At 42.3% G+C, this 11,032-nt stretch overlaps 1 protein-coding gene across 3 annotated transcripts; it reads right to left on the bottom strand.

The window, feature by feature from the left end:
- Positions 1–200: 200 nt before the first annotated feature.
- LOC143361224 (putative aconitate hydratase, mitochondrial) lies at positions 201–10,477 on the bottom strand. Of its 3 annotated transcripts, none has more exons than XR_013083426.1 (10): positions 10,283–10,477; positions 7,896–8,050; positions 7,587–7,753; positions 6,493–7,248; positions 5,680–5,882; positions 3,825–4,113; positions 2,837–3,110; positions 2,187–2,535; positions 825–1,503; positions 201–794 (listed from the first exon to the last, which is right to left on the bottom strand). XR_013083426.1 is itself a non-coding variant. In XM_076800464.1 (9 exons), the coding sequence occupies exons 1-9, from the start codon at positions 10,313–10,315 to the stop codon at positions 1,363–1,365; spliced, it is 2,367 nt and encodes a 788-aa protein (XP_076656579.1). In that variant the 5' UTR covers positions 10,316–10,477; the 3' UTR covers positions 201–1,362. The 3 variants fall into 3 exon arrangements, 1 of the variants encoding a protein (XP_076656579.1); XR_013083427.1 differs by having other exon boundaries at positions 855–1,503; XM_076800464.1 differs by having other exon boundaries at positions 201–1,503.
- Positions 10,478–11,032: the final 555 nt, after the last annotated feature.

Here is an 11,032-nt window from a genome sequence, read left to right as displayed (position 1 = left end):
TTACATTATTTTCGACGTGGTAAAATGCCCAAAAGAAAAGTTCATTTTTAATTTGTACTCTTCTTCTAGCTTGTGTTCCTTACAATAAACTTAGTATATTTTTATTTTGCGTACAAATCCGCCAGGAAAATCGTTAGGAAATCGCACTATTCACTATTGGCAGTTCTCGATCAAATAAGAAACAACGACGAACGATTAGCTCGCTGCTCAACCTTTTATTTGTTCTTCGAGTAACAACAACGGTCTTACAGTGTATTTCATCAGTCGTATCTAGAAAATCGCATTGTCAGAACTTCGTTCTACTCTGCAAACGATATATATATATACACAAGATTGAATCGATCGGAATTGAGGTACGATGGTGTGTAGAGGTGCGGGCAAGTATGTGTGTGTGTATGCATGTATGTATGTACCTTGTACAGTCTCGACGTGCCATCGGCGGGCTGTGACACGTACTTTAAAAATGAACACGTTTGGCACGTCCAGTCCGCACATCCGGTCCTCTCCCTATCGTCTATTCGGTGGAAATTTCCGGCCTCGATCGTCGAATTTGATTCGAACAGACCGATAAGCCAATCGCGATATCTACGTTCGATTATTTAATTAATCCATCCTACGGTTAACGTGTACTAGAATCTCTGTTAAATTACAATCTGCACCCGGCACGGCTCATCATTGTTCGACAATATGGTTGGTGCTGTCGAGGTATTGTCAGAGAGGAAATGAGAGTGCTCACGCTCGGGTTTTTAGTGTTCCCACTTTTCCTGCATCATCTTTTTAGCCTGGAACAGAACCTGCATCACCTTTTTAGCCGGGACCAGAACCTGGATCACCTTTTTAGCCGGGACCAGAACCTGCATCATCTTTTTAGCCTGTATTAGAACCTGCATCATCATTTGGGCTGGATCAGAACTCACATAGAAGAGCCTCTTTTAACATAGAAGTAACATCCACTCTGACATTATTTGGAATCCGCTGCTAATGATGCAGGTTCTGGTCCAGGCTAAAAATTAGACTAGAGGACAGTACTATGTCGGGAACACTAAAATCCCGGGCGTGGTCTCTGTCATTTCCTCTTTGGTATTGTCCTGAAATGAACATGGTTACGAGCTATCGTCGATCAGCGGGCAGATCGGGGACGCTCCCTAACAGTTATTATCACCGATCGCAGCATCTTCTCTCTGGCCAGTTCGCACCCTTCACGAGTTACTTGACGAGTATCTACCTGGAAAATCGGCGGCGCAATGTTGATCACATCGCCCGCTCGCATTTCCCTAGAGGTGTGTACACGCTAGCTATCTACGGTCGCGCGTTTTTTCTTTTTCGAACGATGACGTTGTTCTGTTGCGTCGACACGCGCGTTTATTTTCCGGCCGCGATCTCCTTCATCCGGTTCAGAGCGGAGCCCGCCTTGAACCACGTGATCTGCTGGTCGTTCATGGTGTGGTTCAATGAGATCGTGTCGACCTTGCCGTCCTTGTGCTTGATCTCCGCCTTCACCGGCTGCAAACGAAACGAATAGTCGGGTTAGATTGCTTGGCTGGTCGGAATACTTTTATCTCTATTTTTGGCGGGGCTACTCGTGCCTTGACTCTGTCTTGCGGTACAATTTTGCCGGCTTGCGAAAGAAAGCTATAATTGCGACGCAAACGAGGATCAATTTAAGCTACCCCTTAATGACATTGTGTCTATAAAATTGAATTTTTAGAATTATTGAGTGTTATTATTAGACTGCTTTAAGATAGGTTGCAAGACTCATTTTATAATTCTATTAGCAAGTTCATACTTGCAACGTTTTTCTAAATAATATAAGAGAAAATGTTATGAAAATTTCGATTTTATTCTTTCTCGAAAATCTTCAAAAGATGCTTGTGTGCGAAGAATCAAAGTCTAATTATTATCTTTTGCTTCTGACGTTACCGGCTATTGCTGCACAATTTGTTGTGGCGTTCGAAAATTGCCAAAAATATTTTCAATGTACTTATGACATTCCTAGAATGTTGTTGTCTAACTTTCAACAGTCAACGCATTGGTAACCATGCCAATCAGAAATGCCAAATAGAAATGGCAACAAAAGCAAACACTGTAACAAATCATTTCACTGACATTGAATGACCTCTAAGTGACTTTAGCCGATGTGATAATTGGGAGATAGAAGTGATGATTTAATTTAAGGGAACGCGTACCTTGCCAGGTGCAAGATCCTTCAGTCCCAAAAGGGTGATCTTGTCAGTGGGCTGGATTTTGTCATAGTCGCTGGCACTGGCGAAGGTCAGAGGCAGAAGACCTTGCTTTTTCAGGTTGGTTTCGTGGATACGGGCGAAACTCTTTACAATAATGGCACGGCCACCAAGATGTCTCGGTTCCAACGCGGCATGCTCCCGAGACGAACCCTCTCCGTAGTTTTCGTCACCAACAGCTACCCATTTGACGCCATTCTTCTTGTAGTGTCGGGCTACGTCCGGTACTGCTCCCCATTCACCAGTGAGTTGGTTCTTGATCTTGTTTACCTCGTTATTTTCAGAGTTGACGGCGCTAAAAAGTCGCGAGAACATTTTACATGTATCTTTCTTACGACCCGGTAATCTTGAAGCAACAATAGCTAATTTTCAAAACGCGTTTCTCTCTTCTTTTGTAAAATTTTTATTCTACATCCCCGTAGTTAATTGCTTTGAATATTGCCTTTAGAATTTCCTATTGGCACTCTTAAGCACGTAAGCAACAATAACGCATTTTTGAAAAGATTTTAACTAAGGAAGATAGTGTACTATTTTGTGACTGATGTACTCGAAGAGCTATTTCTGATCTTCCAGATTGCACAATTTGCTGAACTTACCCAATGAACATGTTGTTGGAGATGTTGTCCAAGTGGCCACGATACTTGAGCCATGGACCAGCGGCAGAGATGTGATCAGTTGTGCACTTGCCCTTGACTTTGATTAAAACTGTCATGTCGGCCAGATCTTTGCCGTCCCATTTGTCGAACGCCTTCAAGAGCTGTAATCTCTGACTTTTCGGGTCCACGTCGACGTTGACTTTGCTACCATCGGATGGTGGCGCGTCGTAGGTGTCCATGCCAGGGTCGAAACCGCGGCTCGGGAGCTCATCGCCTGGAATATTCACATAGTTTCTTCAAACTTCTTTAATATTGCAAATTTTATCAAAAACTATATCCACAAATTAAATGTACAATTGTATAAAAAGATATCAAAATTGAATTAAATAAAACTCTATTCTCCTCATAAATACTTTCTCCATAAATTACAAGCAAACTGCAGCCGTACGTAAATTTGTCATTGTCTGTATTCTAACAGCTTTAAAAAATCTGTTTATGCCTCGACGCAAGAACGTAAAACTGATATTTACATAAAAAGAACGCACACACAAGTAGTTAACTATAGAAATCAGACTGATGTAATTTTATGGTAACGAGAGACCGTGCCTCGGAAATTTGTTGCCAACGAATAAAGTGTGGGAAACTACATTGAATAAGAAAGCGATAAGAATTTCAAAAAAACTGCAACGAGGCTGTCGAGTGTTGGAACGAGGATCGTTTACGACCACCTCGAAATAGAAACAGCTGATTAGCCTCCCAACAGAGTATTCAGTTTTATTTTTGACGTGCCGGAGACTCCGTTGAACAGCGCGCAGGCAACGCAGACGCGTTACGAAAGAGGAGTCGCGAACTATGACTCATCGGTAATTATTCACAAATTAACGGAGCGGCGGGAGCCATTACATGGTTATCATGTTCCCCGGCGCGGCGTTTTGCATCGAATTGCTATCTCGATTCCCACGACAATTGCCGACGTTATCGGACTCACCGAAGGGATCTTTCAGTTTGAACTCCTTGCCGTCTTTGCCTTTGAGCTTATCGGTGACCGGATTGAAGTCTAATCGGCCGGCGATAGAAAGAGCGGTGACCAGTTCGGGACTTGTGACGAAAGCGTGGGTGGCCGGGTTCGCGTCGTTGCGTCCAGTGAAGTTCCGGTTGTACGACGTCACGATTGTGTTCTTGTCGCCTTTCTTGATGTCCTGACGATCCCATTGGCCGATGCAAGGTCCGCACGCGTTTGCCAAAACGGTACCGCCGAAATCTCTGAGGATTTTCGCCTGGGAAACACACACAGAAACATGTTTTAATCGTGTGCAATCTTTGAGACCAGTTACCAATTCATAGCCCATTTGCATCATAAGGAAATGTGAGATGAAGGCCTTTATCACAAAACTTTTTTTTTTATTATATTTAAGTGCAAAAATGACTACAAGTAAGAGAACTTCATATTTCAGCATTATAAGAAAAAATTAGAAGTACTACTGTTTGTTCCACAGTACTACTGTGGAAAATTGAGCGTATATATACGCTAATGATGCAAATGGGTTAAGCGGACTTTCAAATTGAATCTTAAAAGTGTAACAATTCGCTTAACTCGTTTAATGTTAAGCTTCAATAATTTACAGATAAGAAACAATTTTCTTTTGTAATGTTGGAAGCACTATCAGACAATAAAAGATTATCTAAATTTTAAGCAGCTGCATTTACTCTCGTTAAGTCATTATTAGTTTAGCCATAGTGCCTGTTCAAGAATGTATTGCGTCAACAGTTAGCAAGTGTTTTACGATGCTTTGTTATTTATCTCTATAAATACTGACACTGACATTCTCATCGAAAATAAGTTTGTAAGTTAGTGTGTTCATAATTTTGACTGAAAGTTGGACCAAAATCGATATCCAACGAAAGTAATTTATACGTCATTCGGTTCTAATTACAAAATTCACGATTGATCTTGTTTTCGTGGTCATTAATGTAATATGCAAACATGTATCACAAGAGAAGATATAAAATAATGTTCTGCTGCTAAAAATAATTCTTGCTGTCGTAAAAAGTGATGGAAAAAAATTCCTCAACGCCACATTATCCAAGAGAATAACAAAGAAAAAGCTGCCAAAAAAAACTCTCGAGTAATTTATGTTAACTACATTCAAAAGAGCTCCGATTATATCAGCAGAAATCATTAAGTACCTAACTCATAAAATACAGTCATAATAAAGGAATATACATACTAACATTAACGATAATTTTTAATGTTATAAAATTTGACAAAAGAGAACTCTAAAAGATTATATTGTAGAAGAAAAGAAAATATAGCAAAAAGGTAATAACGAGACTCTCGAGTAATTTATGATGACTACATTCGAAACGCATTGACTGTCTGCACAAGTGTTTAATTCAGAAAACATTGTCGCAATAGAGGATATGTATACTAACGCATTCTAAAACTGACCACCTTCAATGCCGTGCGAAGTGACAAGAGAAAATTCCTAATAGTTATATCACCGAAGAAAACAATCGAGGAACGATCTAATAAAAGGATCCTCCGAGCATTGAATACATTCATAAAAGCGGTTCTCGACGCAATTCGTGCAAGTAAACAAAACTATAGTGCGAATAGCTCTCTCGGGGTCGTTCCGTGCAATTTCTCGAGTGTCTACTTTTCCATTTCACATTGTCAAAATACATCGATCCGATCCAAATTAAGAATTTGGCGTGGGTCGGCCGGTGGCTGCAAAGGAGCATGTACCAACGCTTGGCACTGAATCAGGCACAGTGGCGAAAACTCGAATTGTCTAGGAGCTTTCTAACACAGCCACCTATTGGCATACTAAAAAGGAACTCACGATTCCGTCACGCTCGATGGTGGCGCGGATCTGTTCCGATCCCGGTGTAACGTTGAACGCCGATTTCGACTTCAATCCGTGTTCCAGAGCTTGTTTTGCGATGTTTGCACACCGACCCATGTCTTCGTACGAGCTGTTCGTGCAGGAACCGATCAGACCGACCTTGATCTCGTTCGGCCAGCCATTCTGCTTGGCGTTTGCACCTAAACGCAATCATCAATGAACTAATTTGTTTCGACAAATCTTCTGAATAATTCATAAATTTTTCCTTGGAGACTGTGAGCAGCTGTAACTAACTCTGCGCTTGAATACTATACTTTCAATTAGACGCCTTTTATTTTTGCCTTCAAGATTCGGCCAGCCAAGGTTATTTCAAGATCACTTCGATTCTGCTTAAGTGTTGTTAAGCTTGACTTCAAATCTTGAAACTGTTTTAGGATTCAATTTCTTAAAATCGGCTTTACTAAATGTCTATCGCAAATTGCCCGAATGACTATCGCTTGATTAATAATTCCGAACTAATTGTGAAGTATAGTATCAAAGCTAGTTTCATATTTTCCATGTGCCCATTTCGAAATGCAGCGTCGCAGAGAAACCGGTTGACAACGAATCCCGCGTTCTGTCGCAAGTCATGCTGTTTAGCAATGTTAACAAAGGAATCACGTCTTCCTCCTTTCTTTCGCCGATTGGTTACAAATAACTGATTATGTATCTTGTCGGTGGTTGCTCAATGGATTCCTCTGGTGATTACAACACCGCGGGTCTGCGCTGTCACAAGTATAATTTTCTGAGCGACAGCCCTTGATCACTCACCTAATTTCGAGATCGGATGCGCGAGATCCGGGGTGAACGGTCCGTTGACGTGGGGCTCGAGGGTGGAGAGGTCCAATTCGATGATCTGGTCGTATTTAGCATTTCTGTCCGCTGTCAGGAGGCTGGTTCTGTGGAGGTCGGCAGCGTCAGCGATTTCTGAGCGACCGGTGGATCTGAGATAATCTTGCATACGGTAGTTGTAGGGGAAGATCGAGGTGGTGGCGCCGATTTCAGCACCCATGTTGCAGATGGTGGCCATGCCGGTACAGCTGATGCTGTCGACACCAGGCCCGAAGTACTCGACGATGGCTCCGGTGCCTCCTTTCACAGTCAGGATGCCGGCTACCTTCAGGATGATGTCCTTGGGGCTGGTCCAGCCCTTCAACTCGCCGGTCAGCTTGACTCCGATCACCTTCGGGCATTTCAATTCCCACGGGATGTTGGCCATCACGTCGACAGCGTCGGCACCACCAACACCGATACACAGACAACCCAAACCACCGCCATTAGGCGTGTGGGAGTCGGTACCGATCATCAGAAGGCCAGGGAATGCGTAGTTTTCCAGGATGATCTGGTGAATGATACCGGAGCCGGGGTTCCAGAAACCGACGCCATATTTCGCGCCCGCGGTCTTCAAGAAGTTGTACACTTCCTTGTTGATGTCCTTCGCACGCTTCAAGTCCTTCTCTCCGCCCACTTGTGCTTCGATCAAGTGATCGCAGTGGATGGTAGAGGGTACGGCGACCTTTGGCAGTCCTGTGACAGTTATTTGTTTATTAGGGACAGTGGTCAGATATTTAGATTATGCTCCATTCGCAATATTTTAAACAAATACAGTGAATTCTCGATATATGTCATCAAGCCGTGTTATGTTTACACTCCTCGGCGTCCCAGGTAATATCCCGCGGTAGTGGGGATAATTCCGCGACGTTTATCGTTCAAGCTTTGGCGACATATATAGAGAAATGACTGTAGAGCAAGTTGCAACATAATCACACCGAAATAAAAGATTTTATAGTATTTAACATAGACGATAGGTGAATTTTCGCCTGAAGAATGTACGAGGGTCTAGAGAACAATAGAAGATAACGTGCCTGAGCTGATAAACTGCAACATAGCCATCTGAGCTGTGGCATCTTGCATAGCCACACGGTCTGGACGTAATCTGAGATAGCTTGTGCCTCGGACAATGTCTTGTTTGTCGGGTTCATCGAGATGGGAGTACAACACTTTTTCGGAGAGAGTTAATGGTCGGGTTAACCTGAAACAATACAAGATACACTGTGAATTTATTTTATCATACCATTGAATTATTATTTAATACATGCAGACATTTTCTGTAAGTTTTAAGTGAAGTAGGAAAGCAGGTGTTCGTTGATAGGTATACAAAATCTTTTAGGTACCTTTTTTTCACAACCTTCAGGTTCTGCTCCAATTTGTCGTACGGAAGATAGGCAGTTTTGTCAAATTTGGACATTGCCACCTTCGCGGCGGCGAAGCTCAGCGGACTTACACTGAAGCATCTTTGTTGGATGTCTGCTGCGCAGACAGCGAGCCTCTGCAAACAAATACCAATTATTATTAATTAAATTGTTCATACAGTAAGCGCGAAGATAAAATTTCCTCGACGACGACCATTCTTCAATTAGAATTGACCAATTAATTGATTATGAATTTGGAGCAATTGCAATTTCATTTGACACTATCCAATGTGAAAAATTATTTTGAATTTGTATTATTTTTTGGCAATTATAATTACAGAATTGATTGATTATGAATTTGGAGTAATTGCAATTTTGTTTTACACTATGCAACATGAAATATTATTTTCAATTTGTATTATTTTTTTGGCAATTGTAATTGAAGAATTAATTGATTACGAATTTGGAGCAATTGCAATTTTATTAAACACTATCCAATTTGAAAAATTATTTTGAATTTGTATTATTTTTTTGGCAATTGTAATTGAAGAATTAATTGATTACGAATTTGGAGCAATTGCAATTTTATTAAACACTATCCAATTTGAAAAATTATTTTGAATTTGTATTATTTTTTGGCAATTGTAATTGAAGAATTAATTGATTACGAATTTGGAGCAATTGCAATTTTATTTGACTGTCTGTAGAATATTATTTCCAACTTGTAAAACTTTTGAAACAAGTTTAACTGATTATAGATTTGCAGCAAATGCAATTTCATTTGAAACTAACGTAAAATATTATTTTTAATTCGTGTAAAAAATCTTACAATGACAGTTGAAAATGGGATCGAAATTGAAAAGAGTGAACAATGTCCGTTTGGAAAGCGTCACTGAATAAGTCCGTGCATCGATTATTTATGAACCTGTTTTTCAAAATCGCTTATCTCCGACGATGTTTAACCTGGCTCTATTTTTGCACGTATCGCGTTGCATGTGACAAGGGAATACGCGAAACGCAAATAGAAATATCGTGAGAGCGGAGAATAATCTAAGAAAATCTAGAAGGAACTAAAATGTAAACACAATTATAATAATCAGCTATTTCATTCCCGAATTAACGCTGCTCTAAATATACCACCGAAGAATTCCTAAATTAATCAATGAACTCGCATTATGGAGCCAGCTTATCTGTAACGAGCGTCGCATCGTCCCGATTATGCTTTATCGGCGGCGAGAGCGAGGAATTCATGAATACAAACATCGGGCCGCAAATAAATCCGAATCGAGACTGTAATTTTATTTATAGTTGCATAAGACAATCGAGGCCGTAGAAAAGGAACAATCGGAAAAAATCAATTATCAATATCCCGCGGAGGAAAATAGAGACGTGCCCGTGTGATCTATCATGTGCTCGACACGCGTGAATATATGCGTGTGCGCGCTCGCGTTACGAAATAATGCAGGGGTTCATCTGTACACATCGACAGTTATGTAATCCGATAATTCGCGAGCATGAAAATATCAAGCTGCTCCAATTTCCCGGCAAGATCAAGAGCAAGATCTCCGCGAAACGGAGACGAAACAGGCGCTTGCGTTCAAAGGAAAAAAGAGTTCGTGCAATTGCGTTATTCGCGAATCTCCATCGTCATCTGCTTGGTAATGATTGCTCGTTATCTCGCCTAATCGACGCTGTTATCGCTTGTTTTCTCGGTGTCTATCGGCTAGCAGAGAGCAGGACCGCGAGCAGCTGTAAGTTTCGCATTCGTTCGCACGCGCCGCGAGCTCCACTCCTGCGCAATGACCGACCACATAACCTCGAAGTATTCCAAAAATGAACACGATATATACAACGGATGTTCGGACAGCGATTATGTAACGAGCAAAAAAGCATTTCGCAAATTTCTACGCTGACCGAAACGTTCCTAAACTACCGATCGTTGCGCCCCGCCATGTCGTTCGCTGGAACGGTATTGTCGTCCTTAATCTACTCCAAAATAAAGACCATATGAGAGTCAGGTGTTCGCACGGACACCGAGCTCCCAGAATTCCGTCTGACAGTGCCCGTCTGACAAACAAAAGACGCAACAGCGACGTAACACGCGAAACGGCACTTGCTGTGCTCCAAAAATGCCCGTTTTCTCACAAACAAACGTGGATTCGACGAGTTCTTTATCGCGAGGCTGATTAGAGGAAAATCAATAACCGAGTGAATTAGTTGAGACAGTATTGTAACATTGAAATAACACCGTTGACCTTGATAACGGGGTCAAGAGGTCGAATTTAAATTGGAGCGCACGGGCCACCGGTTCGCAAATTAACAGGCGAGACAGGCTCGTCTTAAAAATGATTCGAGAATCGCGTGCATACCTGGCCGCTAAGAATTCGAGTGCAGTACAACATTGCCGACGTGCGAAGCCTCCGGTGACGTTCTGATCGGTGCCGAATTGGGTTTTGCGGCTGAAGGGGAGCGCAGGCGCGTGACCAAAAGGTGAGAAAAGGAAGTTTTTCTCTCGTGGCAGCCCTTCTCAAACCGGCCACTCGAGAACTGAGGGATATTCGGCTTGTCTTCCTCGTGTCAATGCTGAAGGGACACGCATGCGCTCCAACGGTCGTTGAAAACGATTCAACGAGAATCTCGCGGGAACGTTGTAATGGCGCCCCCTCGGTAGGTATTTGCCGAGGAGAGCCTCGACGGCGGTGGTGATCGTTGCCAAGTCTGGTAGAGCTCTGCAACGTTGATAGCAGGGCTCTGCAAAATGGCGCAGCGATCGTCGGTTAGGTTGAAAACGATTCAATGAGAACTTCGCGGGAATATTGTAATGGCGCCCCCTCGGTAGGAATTTACCAAGGAGAGCCTCACGCTCGGGGTTTTAATCAGTTTTAGTGTCGCCACTTTCCTGCATCAGCCTGGAACAGAACCTGCATCATCTTTTTAGCCTGGAACAGAACCTGCATCATCTTTTTAGCCTGGAAGAGAACCTGCATCAACTTTTTAGCCTGGACCAGAACCTGCATCATCTTTTTAGCCTGTATTAGAACCTGCATCATCTTTTAGGCTGGATCAGAGCCTACATGGAAGAGAAGTAGCATCCACTCTGGCATTATTAGGAATCCGCT

This window comes from Halictus rubicundus, chromosome 1, assembly GCF_050948215.1.
Source record: "Halictus rubicundus isolate RS-2024b chromosome 1, iyHalRubi1_principal, whole genome shotgun sequence".
NCBI classification, from domain to species: Eukaryota; Metazoa; Arthropoda; class Insecta; order Hymenoptera; family Halictidae; genus Halictus; species Halictus rubicundus.
This window is presented reverse-complemented; position numbering and strand designations above follow the sequence as displayed.